This window comes from Pseudophryne corroboree, chromosome 5 (assembly GCF_028390025.1).
Source record: "Pseudophryne corroboree isolate aPseCor3 chromosome 5, aPseCor3.hap2, whole genome shotgun sequence".
NCBI classification, from domain to species: Eukaryota; Metazoa; Chordata; class Amphibia; order Anura; family Myobatrachidae; genus Pseudophryne; species Pseudophryne corroboree.
In genome coordinates, this window is record NC_086448.1 from 165,208,123 (window position 1) to 165,235,556 (window position 27,434).

General features: G+C 46.9%; 1 protein-coding gene across 9 annotated transcripts in view; it reads right to left on the bottom strand.

Annotated features, from left to right (window-relative positions):
- The window catches only part of KMT2C (lysine methyltransferase 2C), a 573,154-nt gene that overhangs the window by 60,332 nt on the left and 485,388 nt on the right, over positions 1-27,434 (bottom strand). For all 9 annotated transcript variants that reach the window (XM_063921867.1, XM_063921863.1, XM_063921864.1 and 6 more), the window contains 3 exons: positions 24,856-25,088; positions 21,776-23,326; positions 4,398-4,607 (listed from right to left, as the gene is read on the bottom strand). In XM_063921867.1, the coding sequence (XP_063777937.1) occupies positions 4,398-4,607; positions 21,776-23,326; positions 24,856-25,088 (1,994 nt within the window). The remainder of the gene's footprint in view (positions 1-4,397; positions 4,608-21,775; positions 23,327-24,855; positions 25,089-27,434) is intronic.

Here is a 27,434-nt window from a genome sequence, read left to right on the forward strand (position 1 = left end):
TTTCTTCGAAGAAGAATCATCATCTCGGCCATTACCTTTGTAAAGACCCGAGGTGCCGTGGACAACCCAAACGGCAGCGTCTGAAACTGATAGTGACAGTTTTGTACAACGAACCTGAGGTACCCCTGGTGTGAGGGGTAAATTGGAACGTGGAGATACGCATCCTTGATGTCCAAGGATACCATAAAATCCCCTTCTTCCAGGTTCGCTATCACTGCTCTGAGTGACTCCATCTTGAACTTGAACTTCTTTATGTACAGGTTCAAGGACTTCAGATTTAGAATAGGCCTTACCGAGCCATCCGGCTTCGGTACCACAAATAGAGTGGAATAATACCCCTTCCCTTGCTGTAGAAGAGGTACCTTGACTATCACCTGCTGAGAGTACAGCTTGTGAATGGCTTCCAAAACCGTCTCCCCTTCGGAGGGGGACGTTGGTAAAGCAGACTTCAGGAAACGGCGAGGTGGAGACGTCTCTAATTCCAACCTGTACCCCTGAGAAATTATCTGCAGGATCCAGGGATCTACCTGCGAGTGAGCCCACTGCGCGCTGTAATTCTTGAGACGACCGCCTACCGCCCCCGAGTCCGCTTGAGAAGCCCCAGCGTCATGCTGAGGCTTTTGTAGAAGCCGGGGAGGGCTTCTGTTCCTGTGAAGGAGCTGCCTGTTGCTGTCTCTTCCCTCGTCCTCTGCCTCGTGGCAGATATGAATAGCCCTTTGCTTTCTTGTTTTTAAAGGAACGAAAGGGCTGCGGTTGAAAGGTCGGTGCCTTTTTCTGTTGGGGAGTGACTTGAGGTAGAAAGGTGGATTTCCCGGCCGTAGCCGTGGCCACCAAATCCGATAGACCGACCCCAAATAACTCCTCCCCCTTATACGGCAAAACTTCCATATGCCGTTTTGAATCCGCATCGCCTGTCCACTGTCGTGTCCACAAAGCTCTTCTGGCCGAAATGGACATAGCACTTACCCGTGATGCCAGTGTGCAGATATCTCTCTGTGCATCACGCATATAAAGAAAAGCATCCTTTATTTGTTCTAACGACAGTAAAATATTGTCCCTGTCCAGGGTATCAATATTTTCGATCAGGGACTCTGACCAAACTACCCCAGCACTGCACATCCAGGCAGTCGCAATAGCTGGTCGTAGTATAACACCTGCATGTGTGTATATACTTTTTTGGATATTTTCCATCCTCCTATCTGATGGATCTTTAAGTGCGGCCGTCTCAGGAGAGGGTAACGCCACTTGTTTTGATAAGCGTGTTAGCGCTTTGTCCACCCTAGGAGGTGTTTCCCAGCGCTCCCTAACCTCTGGTGGGAAAGGGTATAAAGCCAATAACTTCTTTGAAATTAGCAGTTTTTTATCGGGGGCAACCCACGCTTCATTACACACGTCATTTAATTCTTCTGATTCGGGAAAAACTACTGGTAGTTTTTTCACACCCCACATAATACCCTGTTTAGTGGTACCTGTAGTATCAGCTAAATGTAACGCCTCCTTCATTGCCAAAATCATATAACGTGTGGCCCTACTGGAATATACGGTTGATTCGTCGCCCTCACCACTGGAATCAGTGCCTGTGTCTGGGTCTGTGTCGACCGACTGAGGCAAAGGGCGTTTTACAGCCCCTGACGGTGCTTGAGGCGCCTGGACAGGCACTAATTGATTGTCCGGCCGCCTCATGTCGGCAAACGACTGCTTAAGCGAGTTGACGCTATCCCGTAATTCCACAAATAAAGGCATCCATTCCGGTGTCGACTCCCTAGGGGGTGACATCCTCATATTTGGCAATTGCTCCGCCTCCACACCAATATCGTCCTCATACATGTCGACACACACGTACCGACACACAGCAGACACACAGGGAATGCTCTATACGAAGACAGGACCCACTAGCCCTTTGGGGAGACAGAGGGAGAGTCTGCCAGCACACACCAAAAAGCGCTATATATGACAGGAATAGCCTTATGATTAAGTGCTCCCTTATAGCTGCTTTTTATATAAATATATAGCCATTAATATGCCCCCCCTCTCTGTTTTACCCTGTTTCTGTAGTGCAGTGCAGGGGAGAGACCTGGGAGCCGTCCTGACCAGCGGAGCTGTGACAGAAAATGGCGCCGTGTGCTGAGGAGATAGGCCCCGCCCCTTTTTCGGCGGGCTCGTCTCCCGCTATTTAGTACATTTAGGCAGGGGTAAATATCTCCATATAGCCTCTGGGGGCTATATGTGAGGTATTTTTTGCCTTTTAAAAGGTTTTCATTTGCCTCCCAGGGCGCCCCCCCCCAGCGCCCTGCACCCTCAGTGACTGCCGTGTGAAGTGTGCTGAGAGGAAAATGGCGCACAGCTGCAGTGCTGTGCGCTACCTTAGAAGACTGCTGGAGTCTTCAGCCGCCGATTCTGGACCTCTTCTTGCTTCAGCATCTGCGAGGGGGCCGGCGGCGCGGCTCCGGTGACCATCCAGGCTGTACCTGTGATCGTCCCTCTGGAGCTTCATGTCCAGTAGCCAAGAAGCCAATCCATCCTGCACGCAGGTGAGTTCACTTCTTCTCCCCTCTGTCCCTCGTTGCAGTGATCCTGTTGCCAGCAGGAATCACTGTAAAATAAAAAACCTAAGCTAAACTGTCTAAGCAGCTCTTTATGAGAGCCACCTAGAATTGCACCCTTCTCGGCCGGGCACAAAAATCTAACTGGAGTCTGGAGGAGGGTCATAGGGGGAGGAGCCAGTACACACCACCTGACCTGTAAAAGCTTTACTTTTGTGCCCTGTCTCCTGCGGAGCCGCTATTCCCCATGGTCCTTTCAGGAACCCCAGCATCCACTTAGGACGATAGAGAAAAAGTATAATTTCGATAATTCTGGCCTATTTAAATAATGGACATAGATACACACATTAGACCAGTATTAGGAAACCTCTGGCACTCCAGCTACTATAGAACTATACATCCCAGCAAGCCACAGTTTTAGGGCCGTATTCAATAGCTGTCAGAAGCTGCCGTCTTGTCGGAAAGACTGCAGCTTCCGACAGATTTCTGTCGTAAGAGGTTCCGACCCATTCAATGTGGGCGTTTTTTTCCCCCCGACTTGTCGGAAAACACGTGGATTGGCGGAATAGCTGCCGATCCGCGTGCTTCTGTCGGGAACGGGGACAAATCAGACAGGTTTTGGCCCCCATTCCGACAATCTCAATCAGACTTTAAAAAAAAAGGGCACCCCCCCCCCCCGGCCAGGCTCCTCATTCCCGGCAGCGCCCCCCCCCAGCCGCAGACATCTCTCCCCGCCACACTGACAGCGCACATCCCCGCTGCAGACATCACCCCCCGTCGCTGCTGACAGTGCATCCCCCGCTGCTGACAGCAGCAGCAGGACAGGACACCGGGAACGGACAAATCCGACAGTCGGATTTCGCCGTTCATTGAATAGCGCTTGTATCCATTTCGACAAATGCATGCCAGAATGGATCTGACACTTATTGAATATACCCTTTAGCATGCTTTAACAGCAAAATTGTGACAAAGCATGCTGGGAGATGCAGTTCTGGCATGCCACAAGTTCTCTACCCCTGCACTAGAATAGACTATTAGAATACAGCACCATCTCTCTGGAGAAACAAACTAAACAGCTGTAAAGTATGAATAAAAATAAAGCAATTCCCGATTAAAAAGATGCACCAGAAAACACAGAATAGTTTTAGTGGTAAAGAAAAGGGCAACCCTCTACTCATGAAGCAACTGAAGAGTGTGGCAACAATGTTCTCTAATCAATTAGAATAGTCCTCCCATATACGTATTGTTCAAAACAGTGATACATCCGTTTTAAAAGGCTATTACATAAATAAAAGCTCTTAAACAAGGCAACAACATTGATGGGATTTGTGATAAAATTATCTACATATTGAAATAAATGATTCCTTTTAATGAAAGATTTTTTTTTCCACTGTAAACTAAAGTGGCTAAAAATCACGATTTATAACACTTTCACTAATCACAATAATGTACTATTTTTTTTTTAAACCACAATTCTCATCCCACAAATAAAAAAAACACAGAACCACCACCTTTTCTAGGTCCAATCCCTCTCTTGGCCCCTAACCACTATAAGATAACTGTGCCAGTGTGCACCTATGGTTGAATTACTGTTTCTGCTATATGGTGCTCAAAACAGATAAGTTAGAAAGCATGAATAAAACCGGCCTCTCCCTGGATGATAAAGGCATCTGTCCAATCAAATCAAACTACTCACCCAACATTTCATGGGGTAAGACTACATTATAATGAACTGGAGAGGTGGCTGGTTTTAAGTGGACAGGCAGCAATTACCAGGTGGTGGTGATTTTTAACAATGCCAAAAAGGAGAGCTGAGCAGAATGCAGAGAAGGAGGCTAACGATTAATGCGTCACCTGCTTAATTTGAGTGAAGGTCTCAGAGCTGGTGAATATGGCTGATTTCTGTTCTTCCTTTTTCCTCTTCTTTGAACGCGGGGCAGCTTTCTCTGCAGTTCTCTGCACCCGCTTGTTTCTTGGCTTCTTCTTATCCATTTCAAAATCCGTTCTCTGAAGCATATTCTGGCCAATGTCAAAGCCAACCTGCTCCTTGTTCTCTGAGAGGTGCTGAAAAGGAAACAAAAAGACAGCTTTCATTTGCATTGATGTCCACTTTCATTACACAAGCATTCGTAGAGGAGAATTACATACCAATATATATATTTTTTCATGAGCCCCAATTATTAAATGCGGGAGCTACTGATTAGGCTGATTTAGGTGAGGACGACACATAACGACAATCATAATGCCTGGTTGCATATTAACCCACTGACAGTGTTACTAACCGGAACAGTGCCCATGATGTGTTATTATGACATGTGCTCTCTATAAGTGACTGAGCGCGAAGTAAGAAACTTGCAATTGATAATGACAGTAACTGCACTGGTGCAGCAGCATATTCTGATATGAGGAACTGATCAACTTGTTGAATACTGTGTACACTTGTGCGCATTATGTCACTTCCTTTTGTGAAAGAAATGCGTCACTGGAAACTATATTAAAAATAAGATTTTACCTACCGGTAAATCTATTTCTTGTAGTCCGTAGTGGATGCTGGGGACTCCGTAAGGACCATGGGAATAGACGAGCTCCGCAGGAGACATGGGCACTTTAAGAAAGAATTTAGATTCTGGTGTGCTCTGGCTCCTCCCTCTATATCCCTCCTCCAGACCTCAGTTAGAGAAACTGTGCCCGGAAGAGCTGACAGTACAAGGAAAGGATTTTGGGAATCCAGGGTAAGACTCATACCAGCCACACCAATCACACCGTATAACTTGTGACAACTTTACCCAGTTAACAGTATGAACAATCACAGAGCATCAGATAAACCCTGATGCAACTATAACATAACCCTTATTTAAGCAATAACTATATACAAGCATTGCAGAAGAAGTCCGCACTTGGGACGGGCGCCCAGCATCCACTACGGACTACGAGAAATAGATTTACCGGCGAGTAAAATCTTATTTTCTCTAACGTCCTAGTGGATGCTGGGGACTCCGTAAGGACCATGGGGATTATACCAAAGCTCCCAAACGGGCGGGAGAGTGTGGATGACTCTGCAGCACCGAATGAGCAAACACAAGGTCCTCCTCAGCCAGGGTATCAAACTTGTAGAACTTTGCAAAGGTGTTTGAACCTGACCAAGTAGCCGCTCGGCAGAGCTGTAATGCCGAGACCCCTCGGGCAGCTGCCCAAGAAGAGCCCACCTTCCTTGTGGAATGGGCCTTAACTGATTTAGGCAGCGGCAACCCATCCGCAGAATGAGCCTGCTGAATCGTGTTACAGATCCAGCAAGCAATAGTTTGCTTAGAAGCAGGCGCCCCAAGCTTGTTGGAAGCATACAGGATAAACAAAGATTCTGTTTTCCTGACCTTAGCCGTTCTGGCTACATAAACCTTCAAAGCCCTGACCACATCCAGTGACTCGGAATCCTCCAAGTCAGTAGTAGCCACAGGCACCACAATAGGTTGGTTTATATGAAAGGATGAAACCACTTTCGGCAGAAATTGTGGGCGGGTCCGCAATTCTGCTCTATCCGCATGGAAAACCAGATAAGGGCTTTTATGTGACAAAGCCGCCAATTCTGACACACGCCTAGCCGAAGCCAAGGCTGATAGCATGACCACCTTCCACGTGAGATATTTTACTTCCACCGTTCTTAGTGGTTCAAACCAGTGTGATTTCAGGAAACTCAACACCACGTTAAGATCCCAAGGTGCCACTGGAGGCACAAAAGGGGGCTGAATATGCAGCACTCCCTTTACAAACGTCTGAACTTCAGGCAGAGAAGCCAGTTCTTTTTTAAAGAAAATGGATAAGGCCGAAATTTGAACTTTAATGGAACCCACTTGAAGGCCCAAAAGTCACTCCCGACTGTAGGAAGTGAAGGAAACAGCCCAGCTGGAATTCCTCCGTAGGGGCATTCCTGGCCTCACACCAAGCCACATATTTTCGCCATATACGGTGATAATGTTGAGCCGTCACATCCTTCCTAGCCTCTATCAGCGTAGGAATGACCTCATCCGGAATGCCTTTTTCTGCTAGGATCCGGCGTTCAACCGCCAAGCCGTCAAACGCAGCCGCGGTAAGTCTTGGAACAGACAGGGCCCCTGTTGCACAAGTCCTGTCTTAGAGGCAGAGGCCACGGGACCTTTGTGAGCATTTCTTGCAGATCTGGATACCAAGTCCTTCTTTGCCTATCCGGAACAATGAGTATTGTTCTCACTCCTCTTTTTCTTATGATTCTCAGCACCTTGGGTATGAAAGGAAGAGGAGGAAATACATAGACCGACTGGAACACCCACGGTGTCACCAGTGCGTCCACAGCTATCGCCTGAGGGTCTCTTGACCTGGCGCAATATCTCTGCAGCTTTTTGTTGAGGCGGGATGCCATCATGTCCACCTGTGGCAGTTCCCACCGACTTGCAATCTGCGTGAAGACTTCTTGATGAAGTCCCCACTCTCCCGGGTGGAGGTCGTGCCTGCTGAGGAAGTCTGCTTCCCAGTTGTCCACTCCCGGAATGAACACTGCTGACAGTGCGCTTACGTGATTCTCCGCCCAGCGAAGAATTCTGGTGGCTTCTACCATCGCCACCCTGCTCCTTGTGCCGCCTTGGCGGTTTACATGAGCCACTGCGGTGATGTTGTCTGACTGAATCAGAACCGGTTGGTCGCGAAGCAGGGACTCCGCTTAACGTAGGGCGTTGTATATGGCCCTTAGTTCCAGGATGTTGATGTGAACGTAAGTCTCCTGACTTGACCACAGCCCTTGGAAATTTCTTCCCTGTGTGACTGCCCCCCACCCTCGGAGGCTTGCATCCGTGGTCACCAGGACCCAGTCCTGAATGCCGAATCTGCGACCTTCGAGAAGGTGAGCACTCTGCAGCCACCACAGGAGACACCCTGGCCCTGGGGGATAGGGTGATTAACCGATGCATCTGAAGATGTGATCCGGACCACTTGTCCAGTAAGTCCCATTGGAAGGTCCTCGCATGGAACCTGCCGAAGGGAATGACCTCGTATGATGCCACCATCCTTCCCAGGACTCGAGTGCAGTGATGCACTGACACCTGTTTTGGTTTTAATAGATTCCTGACCAGTGTCATGAGCTCCTGAGCTCTCTCTATCGGGAGATAAACCCTTTTCTGGTCTGTGTCTAGGATCATGCCTAGGAGAGGCAGATGAGCTGTAGGAACCAACTGCGACTTTGGAATATATAGAATCCAGCCGTGTTGCCGTTACACTTCCAGAGAAAGTGATACGCTGTTCAGCAACTGCTCTCTTGATCTCGCTTTTATGAGGAGATCGTCCAAGTACGGGATAATAGTGACACCTTGCTTCCGCAGGAGCACCATTATTTCCGCCATAACCTTGGTGAATATTCTCGGGCCGTGGAGAGACCAAACGGCAACGTCTGAAATTGGTAATGACAATCCCGTACCGCAATTCTGAGGTACGCCTGATGAGGTGGATAAATGGGGACATGAAGGTATGCATACTTTATGTCCAGAGTCACCATAAAATCTCCCCCTTTCAGGCTTGCAATGACCGCTCTTAGCGATTCCATCTTGAACTTGTACCTTTTCAGGTATATGTTCAGGGATTTTAAATTCAATATGGGTCTGACCGAACCGTCCGGTTTCGGGACTACAACATGGTCGAATAATAACCCCCTCCTTGTTGAAGGAGGGGAACCTTGACCACCACCTGTTGAAGATACAATTTGTGAATTGCAGTTAACACTGTTTCCCTCTCGTGGGGGGAAGCCGGCAGGGCCGTCGGTGAGGGGGCATCTCCTCAAAGTCCAGCTTGTATCCCTGAGACACAATATCTATTGCCCAGGGATCTAACAGGGAGTGAACCCTACTTGTGGCTGAACTTATGAAGGCGTGCCCCCACCGGGCCTTGCTCCGCATGTGGAGCCCCAGCGACATGCGGTGGATTTTGTAGAGGCCGGGGAGCACTTCTGTTCCTGGGAACTAGCTGTGTTGTGCAGCTTCTTTCCTCTGCCCCTGCCTCTGGCAAGAAAGGACGCACCTCGGACTTTCTTGTTTCTTTGTTCGAAAGGCTGCATTTGATAATGTCGTGCTTTCCTAGGCTGTGCAGGAATATAAGGCAAAATATCAGAATTACCAGCTATAGCTGTGGAGACCAGGTCCGAGAACCCTTCTCCACACAATCCTCAGCCTTCCATATGCCTCTCAAGTCGGCATCATCTGTCCATTGCATATTCTACAGGACACGTCAAGCAGAAATCGACATAGCTTTGACTCTAGGACCCAGTAGACTCATGTCTCTTTGGGCATGTTTTTTTATATATATATATATATATATATATATATATATATATATAAAAAAATATATATATATATATATATATATATATATCTCTTAAGACAGCATCTTTAATATATATATCTCTATATATAGATCTCTATATATAGATCTCTATATATAGATCTCTATATATAGATCTCTATATATCTCTATATATATATATATATATATATATATATATATATATATATATATATACACATACTAGGGTCTCAATCTCTGCTGATAAGGTACCTGTCCACACTGCCACAGCGCTATAAACCCATGCCGACACAATCGCCGGTCTGAGTAGTGTACCAGAATGTGCACGCTATCAGCAGGATCCCTGAGGATAGCTGTTACGTCAGGGCTACCTTTTGGGCAAACGTGACACCCTAGGGGAAGATTCCCATCGTATCCTGGCCCTAGTAGGGAAAGGATACTCCCTGAGAATTCTTCGTGGGAAACTGCAGTCTCTTGTCTGGAGATTCCCGCTCTTTTTCATCATGAGAGGAGGGAAATTTACCTCAGCTTTCTTCCCCTTAAACATGTGTACCCTTGTGTCAGGGACAGATGAGTCATCAGTGATAAGCAAATCATCTTTTATTACAATAATCATATATTGAATACTTTTCTGCCATTTTGGCTGTAACTTTGCATTATCGTAGTCGACACTGGAGTCAGACTCTGTGTCGATATCAGTGTCTATTATTTTGGATAGTGAGCATTGAGAGACTCTGAAGGTCTCTGCGACATAGGGACAGACATGGGTAGATTCCTGTCTGTTCTCTAATCTTTTGTGCAATAAATTCACCTTAGCACTTAATTACACATATCCAAACAGGTGTCGGCGTTGTCGACGGAGACACCCTCTCACACACATTTGCTCAATCTCCTCCTTAGGGGAGCCTTTTACCTCAGACATGTCGACACACACGTACCGACACACCACACACTCAGGGAATGCTCACCTGAAGACAATTCCCCCATAAGGCCCTTTGGAGAGACAGAGAGAGAGAGTATGCCAGCACACACCCCAGCGCTATTAACCCAGGAATAACACAGTAACTTAATGTTAACCCAGTAGCTGCTGTTTATATTGATTTTTGCGCCTAATTATGTGCCCCCCCTCTCTTTTTACCCTCTTCTACCGTGTAACTGCAGGGGAGAGGCTGGGGAGCTTCCTCTCAGCGGTGCTGTGGAGAAAAAAACATGGCGCTGGTGAGTGCTGAGGAAGAAGCCCTGCCCCCTCGACGGCGGGCTTCTGTCCCGCTTTCATGTACAATTTTTGGCGGGGGCTCATACATATATACAGTGCCCAACTGTATATATGCTAAACTTTTGCCAAAGAGGTCTCTAATTGCTGCCCAGGGCGCCCCCCCCCTGCGCCCTGCACCCTTACAGTGACCGGAGTATGTAGTGTGGGAGCAATGGCGCTACCTCAGTGAAGACTGGAGTCTTCTGCCGCCGATTTCGAAGTCTTCTTGCTTCTTTCACCCGGCTTCTGTCTTCCGGCTCTGCGAGGGGGACGGCGGCGCGGCTCCGGGATCGGACGACGAGGGTGAGATCCTGTGTACGATCCCTCTGGAGCTAATGGTGTCCAGTAGCATAAGAAGCAGGACCTATCTGCAGAGAGTAGGGCTGCTTCTCTCCCCTCAGTCCCACGATGCAGGGAGTCTGTTGCCAGCAGAGCTCCCTGAAAATAAAAAAACCTAACAAAATACTTTCTTATAGCAAGCTCAGGAGAGCTCAATAAACAGCACCCAGCTCGTCCGGGCACAGATTCAAACTGAGGTCTGGAGGAGGGACATAGAGGGAGGAGCCAGAGCACACCAGAATCTAAATTCTTTCTTAAAGTGCCCATGTCTCCTGCGGAGCCAGTCTATTCCCATGGTCCTTACGGAGTCCCCAGCATCCACTAGGACGTTAGAGAAATTGTATTTAACAGGGGGAGGTGATGTAGATATGAGGGTGCTGCCGATAGCAGGCTCTCTCTGGGGTACAAATAGAAAAGCAGTAGTTGAAGGGCAGTCTACCACTAGGTACTTCTCTGTAGCTTGGTTATTCTCCCACTGGAGATAGCACATACTGTACTACACTCAGGGCTAAAGGTTGCCCATCAGCCCCTGGAACTAGCTGCCAATCTCGGAGACAGGCCTAAAGGCCCATACACACTTGACGATGCACACGTCGTTAACGACCGTCATTAACGACTTCCCTTGAACAGCTGAGCAAACGACATGAGCATACACACTACCAACGACCAAAGACCATTCATCGTTGAAGCATCCAAGCTGAACAGTTTATTAAAATAATGAGCTGGGAACAGGGCTGGTGAACAGTGGCTTGGTCGTTGGTCGTTCACACCATACACATTCAACGACGTCTCTGGTCGGTAACGACCATAGTGGTAATTGAGCATACATGCTCCACAGATAAGCGAGGGTCGTTAACGTCCCGCGGGGCCGCGCATCGGTGGTCGTCGGATGCATACACACTTGACGATATAATGAGCGACGTCGTTGATGAGGGCTGAAATGAACGACGTCGCTCATTTTATCGTCAAGTGTGTATGGGCCTTAAGTTATACAACAGTTACAAGAAAACTGATCTTCCAGGGAATAGAACTAGTGAAGGGGCTGGGTAAGCAGCATCCTGCATAATATTCAGGACCTGGTTCACACACTACAGAGGAAAAAAACTAAATCTGGAAGAATGGCGAATTTGGCTTACACCTTGTAAAACAATTAAAACAACATCTGGAAAGTGAGACAGTAACCGGGGATACCTTTCCCACTGTAAGATCTGTGAGCTAGATGCCACACAAACAAGAAATACCAAATAGATGGAAGCCTCACTGACTCCCACCAGGCCAAGAGGGATTTCCAAATCCTATGCTAGTTACGTACTCAGAGCAAGTTCTGCCATGCAGGCTAGAATTATTGCAGGATGGCCAGAAGTGTGGATACGTGCACTTATTTCGAATAGATGTAACCTTTTACATCCAACTGCACAATTTCAGAAACTGGAGATGGTGCTCTGCCCGCTTCTTGGGGTGGCCCCTTATAAGAAATTCAACCAGAAATTGATCATAACCCCTACCCCCACAATGGCATAGAAATGCAGCCCAGTAAGGTTAAGACATTAGCAAAGACCTGTGAAGCTGATAGGTCAAAAAGGAGTTACTGAAACTGGAAGCGAGATCCCTGGAAAGCCAATGAGATGAATCAGATCTGCTGCCAGAATGCTTGAATACAAACATAGGCATTTTTTATATACAGAAACACTTGAAAGTCTACTTCCTTCATGGCCTAAATCACCAACAATCCCATTTAAGGGATTATTCAAGTGCCTTCTCATGCAATACAGAAGCCATTCATCTTGGCCAGCAGAAAGTAATTTTATTAAAAAGCCTGGCTACTATAATGACTGCAGCATGCAACACTACTCCCAGAGAGAAATCCTTGGGCATTAGAGGATTGGTCTAATACAGGCATGTCCAAACTGCCGCCCTCCAGCTGTTGAAAAACTACACATCCCAGCATGCCCTGACACAGCTTTAGCATTCTCTGACAGCAAAACTATGTCAGGGCATTCTGGGAAATTTCACAACAGCTGAAGGGCCGCAGTTTGGACATGCCTGGTCTAATATATCTGCCCAAGGAGTGAAAGCAACATATTTTAACTTGTTTCAGTGTGGGAGGAAACTCACACTAACCCCTCTAGAATCTTTTTCACTCTGCATCCCAAATGAAACTGAACCATAGTTCAAATGCTACAAAGCAGGAAAGCTAAATGCTGTCCACGGGATCCGGTCTGAAGATCGACAGTGTCTAGGTCGACAATGTTTAGGTCGACCACTATAGGTCGACAGTCACTAGGTCGACATGGATGGAAGGTCGACAGGGTTTCTAGGTCGACATGTGCTAGGTCGACAGGTCTAAAGGTCGACATGAGTTTAAAAAAAAAATGTTTTGGATTTTTTCATACTTAACGATCCACGTGGACTACGATTGGAACGGTAAAGTGTGCCAAGCGAAGCGGTAGCGGAGCGAAGGCACCATGCCCGAAGCATGGCGAGCGAAGCGAGCCATGCGAGGGGGCGCGGTGCACTAATTTGGGATCCCAGTCACTTTACGAAGAAAACGACACAAAAAAATAAATAAAAAAATCCTCATGTCGACCTTTAGACCTGTCGACCTAGCACATGTCGACCTAGAAACCCTGTCGACCTAGCACATGTCGACCTAGAAACCCTGTCGACCTTCCATCCATGTCGACCTAGTGACTGTCGACCTAAACATTGTCGACCTAGATACTGTCGATAAAACGAACCACACCCGCTGTCCACAGCTGTGTAACTTTTCAGTTCTAAAACAGAATGAGGAATTCAGAAACGAATAAAGCAGAATTTAAAGAGGATGCATTATCTTCCTTCACTTGGTAAGATGATTCTAATTTTATAATTTTCACAGACCCTATATGGCAAAGAAAGACATAAAACCATATTTTACTGATCCCTCCTCCCTTCCTTGATAGGACACAAGTTGCCAAGATCCTACAAGAAAGGAGAACTACCAGGGTCACTAATACCCAGAAAAACTTGCTCTGTATGTTGTTTGGTGTACATTCACTTTTCATTGTCAAATTAATATGTATTGTTTCACAACAACTTATTTTTGTGCACTCTAGTTCACGACAGATGGGGTATTCTTAAGTTTTTCTTAAGGAAACGTTATTGTCAATGGCCTGTTTATGTTACAGGAATTCCTTATTTACAGTAATATTTATTGTTAATATTACAAACATTGAACCAAAGGTATAAAGGAGCACGGAATGTATGAGGTGCACTTGTGCTTTGGGGCAGTGGTGGCCAACCTGTGGCTCTTGAGCCTCATGCGGCTCTTTCTTTATTCAAATGTGGCTCCCCACGCTCGAAGTCACATGATCACAACAGATCCGGAAACTGCTGCACTCCAGCCAGACAGTCAGCAGCAGCAGCAGCAGCACTACGGGGACTGAGAACTGAGAGAGCCTGATACTAGAGGTGAGACACCCACTGGCAAACAGAGGACACATAAGGGGGGCTGTAGTGACACATGAGGGTCCTGGCAGGAGTGACACAGGAGAGTGCTAGCAGGAGTGACTCATGGGTGAGCTGGCTGGAGTGACATACTGTAGGAGTGTGCTAGCAGGAGTGACACAGGAGAGTGCTAGCAGGAGTGACTCATGGGTGAGCTGGCTGGAGTGACATACTGTAGGAGTGTGCTAGCAGGAGTGACACAGGAGAGTGCTAGCAGGAGTGACTCATGGGTGAGCTGGCTGGAGTGACATACTGTAGGAGTGTGCTAGCAGGAGTGACACAGGAGAGTGCTAGCAGGAGTGACTCATGGGGGAGCTGGCTGGAGTGACATACTGTAGGAGTGTGCTAGCAGGAGTGACACATGAGGTAGCTGGCTGAAGTGACACAGGAGGGTACTGGTTGGAGTGACACATGCGGGAGCAGAAGTGTATTATGTTTATCTGGCTTTTTCAATATATTTTATGTGGATCTTTCTTTCTCAGTTATTTTATGTGGAAGTGGCTTTTTAAATATATTTTATGTTAGATCTGGCTTTAAAAATGTATTTTATGTGCATCTGTTTTTTTTAATGTATTTTATACCAGAGGCGTGGCCTAGCAGGCACAAGGCCACACCCCATTTTTGCATGTGCGTCTACGGCTCGATGTCGGCTCTTTGACATGCCTAACAAAATGTTTGGCTCTTTGTTTCTGACTGGTCGGCCACCCCTGCTTTGGGGAATGAGGATTTCCAAGACTAAAGTGGATAGACTTGAACCAGGCAGGAAAGGACTACAGTAAGTGAGCCTTTCCGCTCCAGGAAAAGTATGTTGTTTACAAACTGTGTTTGGGAACAACCCACCCTGGCTCCAATATTGTTTGGAGCAGTGGTTCTCAACTTGTGGTACTAGTATGCCCAGGGGTACTTAAAGTGTTCTGTACTGCGGGAGTGGGCCAGGATATTCAGGCAATAAATAGGGAAAAGCCGGATTCTAGTGATCTCTAGCCTCACGCATCACAAAGGACCCTGTTAACAAAATTAAAAAGTCTTTGTCTGCAAAAGAAAGAATGTGGACCTTCGTTTTATTGTAAATTTATAAAATGTATTCTATTCTTCTGTAATATTTTTCAAATCATACTGATAGCACATTAATTGCTTTTGTATATGGTGACACGTAAATATTTTGGGCGGTATCCTATTAGCGGCGGTACTTTCCCGCTGCTAATAGGATCGCCGGGGGCTATCCTATTATCAGCGCCACTTTCCCGCTACTAATGGGATCGCCGGGGGCTATCCTATTAGCCCCGATGCTGGCACTTATTGGGGATTACGCTTCATCAGGCACCCAAAGCATAATCCGCGATAACGGGCCGAAGCCACAAAAACGCATGGGATCCGGGGACTTATTTCCGATCCCATGTGTTATCGCACAATCGCGGGTCCAATTTCAGCCGATAATAAACAGCCTATAATAAGAATTTACTTACCGATAATTCTATTTCTCGTAGTCCGTAGTGGATGCTGGGGACTCAGTAAGGACCATGGGGAATAGCGGCTCCGCAGGAGACTGGGTACATCTAAAGAAAGCTTTAGGACTATCTGGTGTGCACTGGCTCCTCCCCCCATGACCCTCCTCCAAGCCTCAGTTAGGATACTGTGCCCGGACGAGCGTACACAATAAGGAAGGATTTTGAATCCCGGGTAAGACTCATACCAGCCACACCAATCACACCGTATAACCTGTGATCTGAACCCAGTTAACAGCATGATAACAGAGGAGCCTCTGAAAGATGGCTCACAACAATAATAACCCGATTTTTGTAACAATAACTATGTACAAGTATTGCAGACAATCCGCACTTGGGATGGGCGCCCAGCATCCACTACGGACTACGAGAAATAGAATTATCGGTAAGTAAATTCTTATTTTCTCTAACGTCCTAAGTGGATGCTGGGGACTCCGTAAGGACCATGGGGATTATACCAAAGCTCCCAAACGGGCGGGAGAGTGCGGATGACTCTGCAGCACCAAATGAGAGAACTCCAGGTCCTCCTCAGCCAGGATATCAATTTTGTAGAATTTTACAAACGTATTTGCTCCTGACCAAGTAGCTGCTCGGCAAAGTTGTAAAGCCGAGACCCCTCGGGCAGCCGCCCAAGATGAGCCCACCTTCCTTGTGGAGTGGGCATTTACAGATTTTTGGCTGTGGCAGGCCTGCCACAGAATGTGCAAGCTGAATTGTACTACAAATCCAACGAGCAATAGTCTGCTTAGAAGCAGGAGCACCCAGCTTGTTGGGTGCACACAGGATAAACAGCGAGTCAGATTTCCTGACTCCAGCCGTCCTGGAAACATATATTTTCAGGGCACTGACAACGTCTAGCAACTTGGAGGCCTCCAAGTCCCTAGTAGCCGCAGGCACCACCAATAGGTTGGTTCAGGTGAGACGCTGAAACCACCTTGGGGAGAAACTGAGGACGAGTCCTCAATTCCGCCCTGTCCGAATGGAAAATCAGATAAGGGCTTTTTCAGGATAAAGCCGCCAATTCTGACACGCGCCTGGCCGAGGCCAGGGCCAACAGCATGACCACTTTCCATGTGAGATATTTTAACTCCACAGATTTAAGTGGTTCAAACCAATGTGACTTTTGGAACCCAAAACTACATTGAGATCCCAAAGTGCCACTGGAGGCACAAAAGGAGGCTGTATATGCAGTACCCCTTTTACAAACGTCTGAACTTCAGGGACTGAAGCTAGTTCTTTTTGGAAGAAAATTGACAGGGCCGAAATTTGAACCTTAATGGACCCCAATTTCAGGCCCATAGACATTCCTGTTTGCAGGAAATGTAGGAATCGACCCAGTTGAATTTCCTCCGTCGGGCCTTACTGGCCTCGCACCACGCAACATATTTTCGCCAATTGCGGTGATAATGTTTTTGCGGTTACATCCTTCCTGGCTTTGATCAGGATAGGGATGACTTCATCCGGAATGCCTTTTTTCCTTCAGGATCCGGCGTTCAACCGCCATGCCGTCAAACGCAGCCACGGTAAGTCTTGGAACAGACAGGGTCCTTGCTGGAGCAGGTCCCTTCTTAGAGGTAGAGGCCACGGATCCTCCGTGAGCATCTCTTGAAGTTCCGGTTACCAAGTCCTTCTTGGCCAATCCGGAACCACGAATATAGTGCTTACTCCTCTCCATCTTATCAATCTCAGTACCTTGGGTATGAGAGGCAGAGGAGGGAACACATACCCTGACTGGTACACCCACGGTGTTACCAGAGCGTCTACAGCTTATTGCCTGAGGGTCCCTGGACCTGGCGCAATACCTGTCGAGTTTTTAATCATGTGGAAGACATCTGGGTGAAGTCCCCACTCTCCCGGGTGGAGGTCGTGCTGAGGAATTCTGCTTCCCAGTTGTCCACTCCCGGAATGAATACTGCTGACAGTGCTATCACATGATTTTCCGCCCAGCGAAGAATCCTTGCAGCTTCTGCCATTGCCCTCCTGCTTCTTGTGCCACCCTGTCTGTTTACGTGGGTGACTGCCGTGATGTTGTCCGACTGGATCAACACCGGCTGACCTTGAAGCAGAGGTCTTGCTAAGCTTAGAGCATTGTAAATGTCCCTTAGCTTCAGGATATTTATGTGAAGTGATGTCTCCAGGCTTGACCATAAGCCCTGGATATTCCTTCCCTGTGTGACTGCTCCCCAGCCTCGCAGGCTGGCATCAGTGGTCACCAGGACCCAGTCCTGAATGCCTAATCTGCGGCCCTCTAGAAGATGAGCACTCTGCAACCACCACAGGAGGGACACCCTTGTCCTTGGTGACAGGGTTATCCGCTGATGCATCTGAAGATGCGATCCGGACCATTTGTCCAGCAGGTCCCACTGGAAAGTTCTTGCGTGGAATCTGCCGAATGGGATTGCTTCGTAGGAAGCCACCATTTTACCCAGAACCCTTGTGCATTGATGCACTGAGACTTGGCTCGGTTTTAGGAGGTTCCTGACTAGCTCGGATAACTCCCTGGCTTTCTCCTCCGGGAGAAACACCTTTTTCTGGACTGTGTCCAGGATCATCCCTAGGAACAGAAGACACGTCGTCGGAACCAGGTGCGATTTTGGAATATTGAGAATCCAATCGTGCTGCCGCAACACTACCTGAGATAGTGCTACACCGACCTCCAACTGTTCCCTGGATCTTACCCGTATCAGGGAATTGTCCAAGGAAAGGATAACTAAAATTCACTTCCTTCGAAGGAATATCATCATTTCGGCCATTACCTTGGTAAAGACCTGGGGTGCCGTGTACCATCCATACGGCAGCGTCTGAACTGATAGTGACAGTTCTGTACCATAAACCTGAGGTACCCTTGGTGAGAAGGGTAAATTTTGACATGAAGGTAAGCATCCTTGATGTCCCGAGACATCATGTAGTCCCCTTCTTCCAGGTTCGCAATCACTGCTCTGAGTGACTCAATCTTGAATTTGAACCTCTGTACGTAAGTGTTCAAAGATTTTAGATTTAGAATCGGTCTCACCGAGCCGTCCGGCTTCGGTACCACAACAGTGTGGAATAATACCCCATTCCCTGTTGCAGGAGGGGTATCTTGATTATCACCTGCTGGGAATACAGCATGTGAATGGCTTCCAAAACTGTCTCCCTGTCAGAAGGAGACATCGGTAAAGCCGACTTTAGGAAACGGCGAGGGGGAGACGTCTCGAATTCTAATTTGTACCCCTGAGATATCACCTGAAGGATCCAGGGGTCTACTTGCGAGTGAGCCCACTGCGCGCTGAAATTCATTGAGACGGGCCCCCCACCGTGCCTGATTCTGCTTGTAAAGCCCCAGCGTATACTGAGGGCTTGGCAGAGGCGGGAGAGGGTTTCTGTTCCTGGGAACTGGCTGATTTCTGCAGCCTTTTTCCTCTCCCTCTGTCACGGGGCAGAAATGAGGAACCTTTTGCCCGCTTGTCCACGAAAAGACTGCGCCTGATAATACGGCGTCTTCTCATGTTGAGAGGCGACCTGGGGTACAAACGTGGAATTCCCAGCTGTTGCCGTGGCCACCAGGTCTGAAAGACCGACCCCAAATAACTCCTCCCTTAATAAAGCAATACTTCCAAATGCCGTTTGGAATACGCATCACCTGACCACTGACGTGTCCATAACCCTCTACTGGTAGAAATGGACAACGCGCTTAGACTTGATGCCAGTCGGCAAATATTCCGCTGTGCATCACGCATATATAAAAATGCATCTTTTAAATGCTCTATAGGCAAAAATATACTGTCCCTATCTAGGGTATCAATATTTTCAGTCAGGGAATCCGACCACGCCAACCCAGCACTGCACATCCAGGCTGAGGCGATTGCTGGTCGCAGTATAACATCAGTATGTGTGTAAATACCTTTTAGGATACCCTCCTGCTTTCTATCAGCAGGATCCTTAAGGGCGGCCATCTCAGGCGAAGGTAGAGCCCTTACAAGCGTGTAAGCGCTTTATCCCCCCTAGGGGGTGTTTCCCAACGCACCCTAACCTCTGGCGGGAAAGGATATAATGCCAATAACATTTTAGAAATTATCCGTTGTTATCGGGGGAAACCCACGCATCATCACACACCTCATTTAATTTCTCAGATTCAGGAAAACTACAGGTAGTTTTTCCTCACCGAACTTAATACCCCTTTTTTGGTGGTACTCGTATTATCAGAAATGTGTAAAACATTTTTCATTGCCTCAATCATGTAACGTGTGGCCCTACTGGAAGTCACATTCGTCTCTTCACCGTCGACACTGGAGTCAGTATCCGTGTCGGCGTCTATATCTGCCATCTGAGGTAACGGGCGCTTTAGAGCCCCTGACGGCCTATGAGACGTCTGGACAGGCACAAGCTGAGTAGCCGGCTGTCTCATGTCAACCACTGTCTTTTATACAGAGCTGACACTGTCACGTAATTCCTTCCAACAGTTCATCCACTCAGGTGTCGACCCCCTAGGGGGTGACATCACTATTACAGGCAATCTGCTCCGTCTCCACATCATTTTTCTCCTCATACATGTCGACACAAAAGTACCGACATACAGCACACACACAGGGAATGCTCTGATAGAGGACAGGACCCCACTAGCCCTTTGGGGAGACAGAGGGAGAGTTTGCCAGCACACACCAGAGCGCTATATATATACAGGGATAACCTTATATAAGTGTTTTTCCCCTTATAGCTGCTGTATAGTTAATACTGCGCCTAATTAGTGCCCCCCTCTCTTTTTTTTAACCCTTTCTGTAGTGTAGTGACTGCAGGGGAGAGACAGGGAGCTTCCCTCCAACGGAGCTGTGAGGGAAAATGGCGCCAGTGTGCTGAGGAGATAGGCTCCGCCCCTTTTTCGCTGACTTTTCTCCTGCTTTTTTATGGATTCTGGCAGGGGTTAAATGCATCCATATAGCCCAGGAGCAATATGTGATGCATTTTTTTGCCATCCAAGGTGTTTTTATTGCGTCTCAGGGCGCCCCCCCCCCAACGCCCTGCACCCTCAGTGACCGAAGTGTGAAGTGTGCTGAGAGCAATGGCGCACAGCTGCAGTGCTGTGCGCTACCTTGTTGAAGACAGGACGTCTTCTGCCGCCGATTTTCCGGACCTCTTCTGCCTTCTGGCTCTGTAAGGGGGCCGGCGGCGCGGCTCTGGGACCCATCCAAGCTGGGCCTGTGATCGTCCCTCTGGAGCTAATGTCCAGTAGCCTAAGAAGCCCAATCCACTCTGCACGCAGGTGAGTTCGCTTCTTCTCCCCTTAGTCCCTCGATGCAGTGAGCCTGTTGCCAGCAGGTCTCACTGAAAATAAAAAACCTAATCTAAAACTTTCACTAAGAAGCTCAGGAGAGCCCCTAGTGTGCACCCTTCTCGTTCGGGCACAGAGATCTAACTGGGGCTTGGAGGAGGGTCATGGGGGGAGGAGCCAGTGCACACCAGATAGTCCTAAAGCTTTCTTTAGATGTGCCCAGTCTCCTGCGGAGCCGCTATTCCCCATGGTCCTTACGGAGTCCCCAGCATCCACTTAGGACGTTAGAGAAAATTGGATATCGCGTTAATGACCATCAGTCATTAATCGCGATATCCGGCCATTTTTAACGACCGGAAGAGCATTGGCGTTACTAAGATATCGCCCCTTTATCGAATGAAAATTATATTCATTACTAATTATTGCTTTACAAATGTTGGGGGTATAAATATCGCAAATGGCATGCCAAGGGGTGAAAAATAATTGAGAACCACTGGTTTGAAGGAGTAATGCCCTGGGGGTGCCACCTGGGACTGTGGAGGGACACAAGTGCACAGAGAGGAACAGACTGTAATACAAGTGACTTAATCTGAAAGTGCCACATGTATGGGTCATGTGTTTAGGACATGATTTGTCCTGAACCCTTTAAGCAAGAGTTTCCCGGGGAACATAAGTAACCATCTGTCCCCACTATTGATGTCTCTATGCAGTGACATCTGTGTGCCCTAAACTCAATTGGATAATCTCAAAATCTAGAAATAAAAGTTAGTAGTATGTTATGAGCCTGATTTGATCTTCATGTTAGAAAATAGTAGCATGCTTTGGACATCAAAAATTTTGTGATGCATTAGGAACACTTTCTTCAACTCCTTTTGGTTTGAATGGGAAAAATCTCTCCCATGAAATACAGACATTGCCAATACGTGGAATTTACTATTCTTCAGGCAGAACCCAACTTTTACATCCATAGATCACTACTAACAAGGAGAAAGTGTTGGTGGTAATAGATTGGATTAAGAGTTTCAGGGACTGGTATTAAAGAGGACTAGACAGACAAGTAAATGACCCTTCAAAGACTCACCAATGCACTTGCTTGCCTTCCTATTGATTTTACATCAGCAGAACAACCCTTCATAGACTGTAAGCCTTCCTCGGCTTTGTGATGGAACATGACAGGTTGTTTCTTGTTTTTGAGCAAGTGTTTGAGTAATTCATTTCCGGATTCCAGTTTTCCTGAGGGGCCAGAGGCTTGATAAGAATCTATTTCCATGGAAAGTGCACTGTGCGATGTGGCTTTATCTTCTTCAATTTTAAGCCCAAATGATGAACGTTTTTCTTTGGAGTCAAGTTGCTCCGGAGTCTGATCTCCATCTGCTTGCTCCAATTTGATTTCCTGAATATTAACATTATCTTTACTGTGCAGTTGACCAATCTCATGGTCTTTCTTGGGTTCTTGAAATATGTGCTTCACATCTTTAGGGAGAAGCGGGTCTTCCAACTCCGTACATTTGTTATTTGCAGAATTTGGGGTTGAGGAACGAATTAAATCGGCTAAATGCTCTCCTTGATAGCCAAGTTCATTAGGAGCACTAACGGTTGGCGTTGAGGCTTCTGAGATACTTGGAGTTAGAGGAGCTGTCGCATCAGACCGTGGGGTGGAGGGTGGTGACTTTAGAGAGTCCAAATCCTCATCTTTTTTCTTCTTTCGTGGCCTTTTCTTCTTGGCTTTCTCTTCTGGAATGATTTCAGAATACAACTGTATGAGCGACTGACTTGGACTTTGAAAATTTGTGGAATTTACAGGCCTCTCCTGTCCACAAGGGTTTCCATTATCTGAAGCTGGCGATGCGTTTGGCATAAAGGCAGGACGACACGGTGTCTGTGGAAACGCAGACTGGTTATCTGTTCTGTATGGTGAAAGAGATCTTTGATCAGAATTTTGTATAAATGGAGTATCAGGCGGAGAGTTTGCCATGTTTTGATGGGGTAATACATGTCCTGTTTGTGCTTGCTGCTGTGGTGACTGCTGAAGAGGTTGTGGAGACTGTATGAAGTCAGCCTGTATATCAGATGTGAAAAAAGGCATTTGTGATAAAGGCCTATTATTGAGGTCTGGTGGAACAATGCCTTGTTGTTCCATTTCAAGCCTTTGCTGCAGAGCTCGCTGACGATCCACCTCTTGCATGAGCTGTACTCTCTGCCGCTCTTGCTGTTCACGCAATCTTTCTTTGCGCTCTCTCTCTTGGAAAGTTTCACTGAAAGGATTATTGTCATCGAACTCAACCCTGGGTGGCGCGTTGGGATTAGCTTGGGCAGCTGGACCTGGAATTTCAGAACTGATAGGATGCTGCATACTTGGAGGACTGACCTGTGCAAGTCCCCTGGCAGTATGTGGAGGCTGCCAGCCTGGCATGTTTGGCATTCTTGGTTGATTGGGCTGGCCTGATATGATCGGTCCAGGTGACTGTAGTGTTTGCGGAAGAGGAAAATTCTGTGGATTCATCGTTGTAGGTGCGCCTCCGGATATTAAGGTTTGCTGTGCTCCGGGCATTAGAGGTGCCACTGAAAACTGATGCTGCTTGTTTCTGTATTCTTCAATAAGCTCTGTGTGTTCTTTTTGCTGTTTTCGTATCTAACAATAAAAAAAAACATACTCCTTTAGAGACGGAACTGAAATTATCTAGAATTATTAAAGACAAACTGCATAGTATGTTCCTAAACACTCAGCATATGCAAAGGAGGGGCCTTCTGCTGTATTCCACTAATATACTACAAAGCAGGGGTGCTCTAAAAGTGTTGTTACATATTACAAATTATTAACTCCATAAATTCACTTTTGACAATATAATAAAGTACACACAGTATGATACATACATATAATATTACCGTATATACTCGATTATAAGCCTACTTTTTCAGCATGTTTTTTTGTGCTGAAAAAGCCACCTTGGCTTATAATCGAGTCAGCGTTGAGGGACACAGAGAGCGCAGCGCGCGGCTCTCCTGTGTCCCTCCTGCATCTCCAGCAGCATGAACCGGCACTTCCTTTAACACACGCCGCTGCCGCCCGAGATGCAGGAGGGACACAGGAGAGCCGCTCGCTGCGCTCTCCGTGTCCCTCATTCAGAAGACAGCGCGGGAGCGACGGAGGGTAAGTATCTGGCACTGTGGGGCATATCAGGCACTGTGGGGCATATCAGGCACTGTGGGGCATATCAGGCACTGTGGGGCTTATCAGGCACATCTGGCACTGTGGGGCATATCAGGCACTGTGGGGCATATCAGGCACATCTGGCACTGTGGGGCATATCAGGCACTGTGGGGCATATCAGGCACTGTGGGGCATATCAAGCACTGTGGGGCATATCAAGCACTGTGGGGCATATCAAGCACATCTGGCACTGTGGGGCATATCAGGCACTGTGGGGCATATCAGGCATATCTGGCACTGTGGGGCACATCTGGCACTGTGGGGCACATCAGGCATATCAGGCACTGTGGGGCATATCAGGCACATCTGGCACTGTGGGGCACATCTGGCACTGTGGGGCACATCTGGCACTGTGGGGCATATCTGTCACATCTGGCACTGTGGAGCATATCAGGCATATCTGGCACTGTGGGGGCATATCTGGCAGTATGAGGGCATATCTGGCAGTATGAGGGCATATCTGGCACTGAGGGCTGTGTACGGCTAGAGCTGCATTTCCCACCCTAGGCTTATACTCGAGTGAATAAGTTTTCCCAGGTTTTTGGGGTAAAATTAGGTGCCTCGGCTTATATACGGGTCGACTTATACTCGAGTATATACGGTATATATATATATATTATAATACAGTATGCGAAATACAAAAAAAGGTTACTCTGTATGAAATAAGAGTTCCACATATTACTACATATGGTAAAACGTGCTAATTAGGGAGAGAACTCGCCAATCCGGCCAGTCTCTTCACTCAATTACATAATTAGTCCCATTATTATTCTTTCGTTTTTCCTTTACATATGGATTGAGTCACGTATGAACCAAAGAACAAACGGTCTTGATACAGGAAATTACACTTGGCCCCAAAAACCTAGAGTCCTGTGTTTTTAAGTATTAAGTCTCCAGATTAAGTCATATGGGAAGGAGAACTAGGAGTGTGATCACTAAGTGACATGTACCTGCTCCAGCTGCTTTTGCACCATGCTTTGCTGCTCTGTGACGTGCTTCAGCTGCTCCGCATCCTCCTCCGGAAACTCACGACCCGCTTTCTTAGCTGTTCTCTGCTTGGCCGACAATGCTTTTTTAGATTTTCTGTGAGCCCCAATTTGTTCCTCCAGGAATTTCTGCTGAATTTGAAGCAGTTGCTGAGTCTCTTGCAGCCATTCCTCGTACTGTTTTTTCTGAGAGTCATCTGTATAACAAAAAAATAAATAAATAAAATTATAAAAAGGGTAAAGCTGGGTACACACAGGAGTGACTAGCAATTGTTCCGACTTTACCGACGATTTCCTGAGCCCAAAACAAGTGAGATTGAGAGTACACACTCTGCAATCTTGCTAACAACCGGATATATTTTATCGTTTGGTCACGTTATTTATTGTTGCTGTTGTACACACTAGAACCACCATCATGCCAATCCATTCTAGAGAGTGGCATGAAGGCAACGTCAAATCAGTGTGATATAATGTTTGCCGTGCACACTGCACATTAGGCACCAAAACGCTATCGCTAGGCTCGATGAGCAGCACATCAAACTTGACGACGTTGCATGAGACCGCGGGAGTGTGCATATTGAGTGTACACTGAGCGATGTAGATAAATCCTTCGACATTGCTCCGTTGTGTACCTGGCTTAAGGTAACTAATTTCCTGAATAAAAACCAAACCTATATACAGATGAGAACACCAGTGTTCATAAAAGAGGATTTCTGTACTTAACCTTAAATCCATTTCTTTGAATTATTTTCTGTATAGAGGGCACTGGTGCAGAAAAAAGCACTTAAAGCAAACGTATACCTGTTTGTACTCTACCCCTCTTCGGGGTGTATTCAATTGGCGTCGGATCCTCTCCAACGGAGAGGACCCGACACTGCACTATTCAATTTGCGGGAGTTTCCGACAGGTTTAGCCCATTCTTCGACAATGCCGATCCGACTTTTTTTAAAGTCTGATCGGCATTGTCGAAAACGGGCCAAAAACCTGTCGAAAATGCCTGCAAATCCGACAAAATACGTTGATCCGCAGCTAATCCGCCGATCCACATGTTTTCCGACAAGTCGGAATTGCCGACGGCACTTGATTTGAATAGGTAGAATACAGATTCGACCTAATAAAGTCGGAAACTGACTTTTTCCGACAAGTCGGGAATTTAGACAGTAATTGAATACACACCTATATCTCTTACCCAACAGGAGCTCAGTTTTCAGACTAACCAATCACATATGACAGAACAGAACTAAGCAATCAAAAGAGAACACGACTGCTTCAGATGAAATTTTGACATCTTTGTGCTCTAATAGGGATTGGTGCTCAGGACAATCTAGTCCTTGTGAAAGACCAGATATGGTGAACTAAAAGATAGAATGGTGTCTGAATTAGCTGCCTAACTGGTGCAATGGCCGGCAAACAACGTAAGTGGATAAATGGCCAAATTCAGAGATGATCGCAGCAGCAAATTTGTTAGCAGTTAGGCAAAACCATATGCACTACAGGGGGGCAGATAAAACATGTGCAGAGAGAGTTAGATTTGGGTGGGGTGTGTTCAAACTGAAATCTAAATTGCAGTGTAAAAATAAAGCAGCCGGTATGTACCCTGCACAGAAACAAAATAACCCACCCAAATCTAACTATCTGCACACGTTATATCTGCCCCCCCCCCCCCCCCCCCCCCTGCAGTGCAAATGGTTTTGCCCAAGTGCTTACAAATTTGCTGCTGCGTTCAACTCTGAATTACCCCCAAAATACAGATGTAACTAACTTGACTGAACAGATTTTGGCTGTTTTTCGGCATTTGGGAAAAATTGTTGATTGTCATTTGCTTCCAGATTTTCATCCCAACCAGCCAACTACTTGTATGAAACATGGTCAATTTGGTTGAAATGGAGTTTAATTAGACTCAACACAATCAAGCCTGAATATGGTCAACCCTGTTGAATCTAATGATCACTTTAATAGAATCTTTCCAGCAAAGGGGAGATAGCTAAAAAGTCCCAGCAAGCAACACAGACATCCGCGACCAAAAGATATTCCAGAAGAGATGAGGAAGTTTTCAAAATATATAATTCTGAAAAGGGTTACAAATCCATTTCTAAGGCTCCGTGACTCCAGCGGACCACAGTAACAGCTATTATCTGCAAATGGAGAAAACGTGGAACAATGGTGAACCTTGCCAGGAGTGGCTGGCCTACCAACATTCTCTGAGTGCGCACAGATAATAGGATTTTGGTACTTACCAGGTAAATCCTTTTCTTTGAATCCATAGGGGGCACTGGAGTACTCTTGGGATATGGATGGTTCCACAGGAACTAGGCACTGAATAGTTAAACTTTGACTATACCTCCCCTCCATATCCCAGAGTACCTCAGTGTTTTTTACTGAGCCGAACTGGAGCTATAGAGGTTGACAATGGAGAAAAACATATAACCAAAAAAAAAAACCGGACAACAATAAAGTTGACACAAAACAAATCTGACAACTAACAGTTGACACCAACCCGATAAATTTCTAATTTGAAACAGTCGGTAGGAGTGTGTTACCAT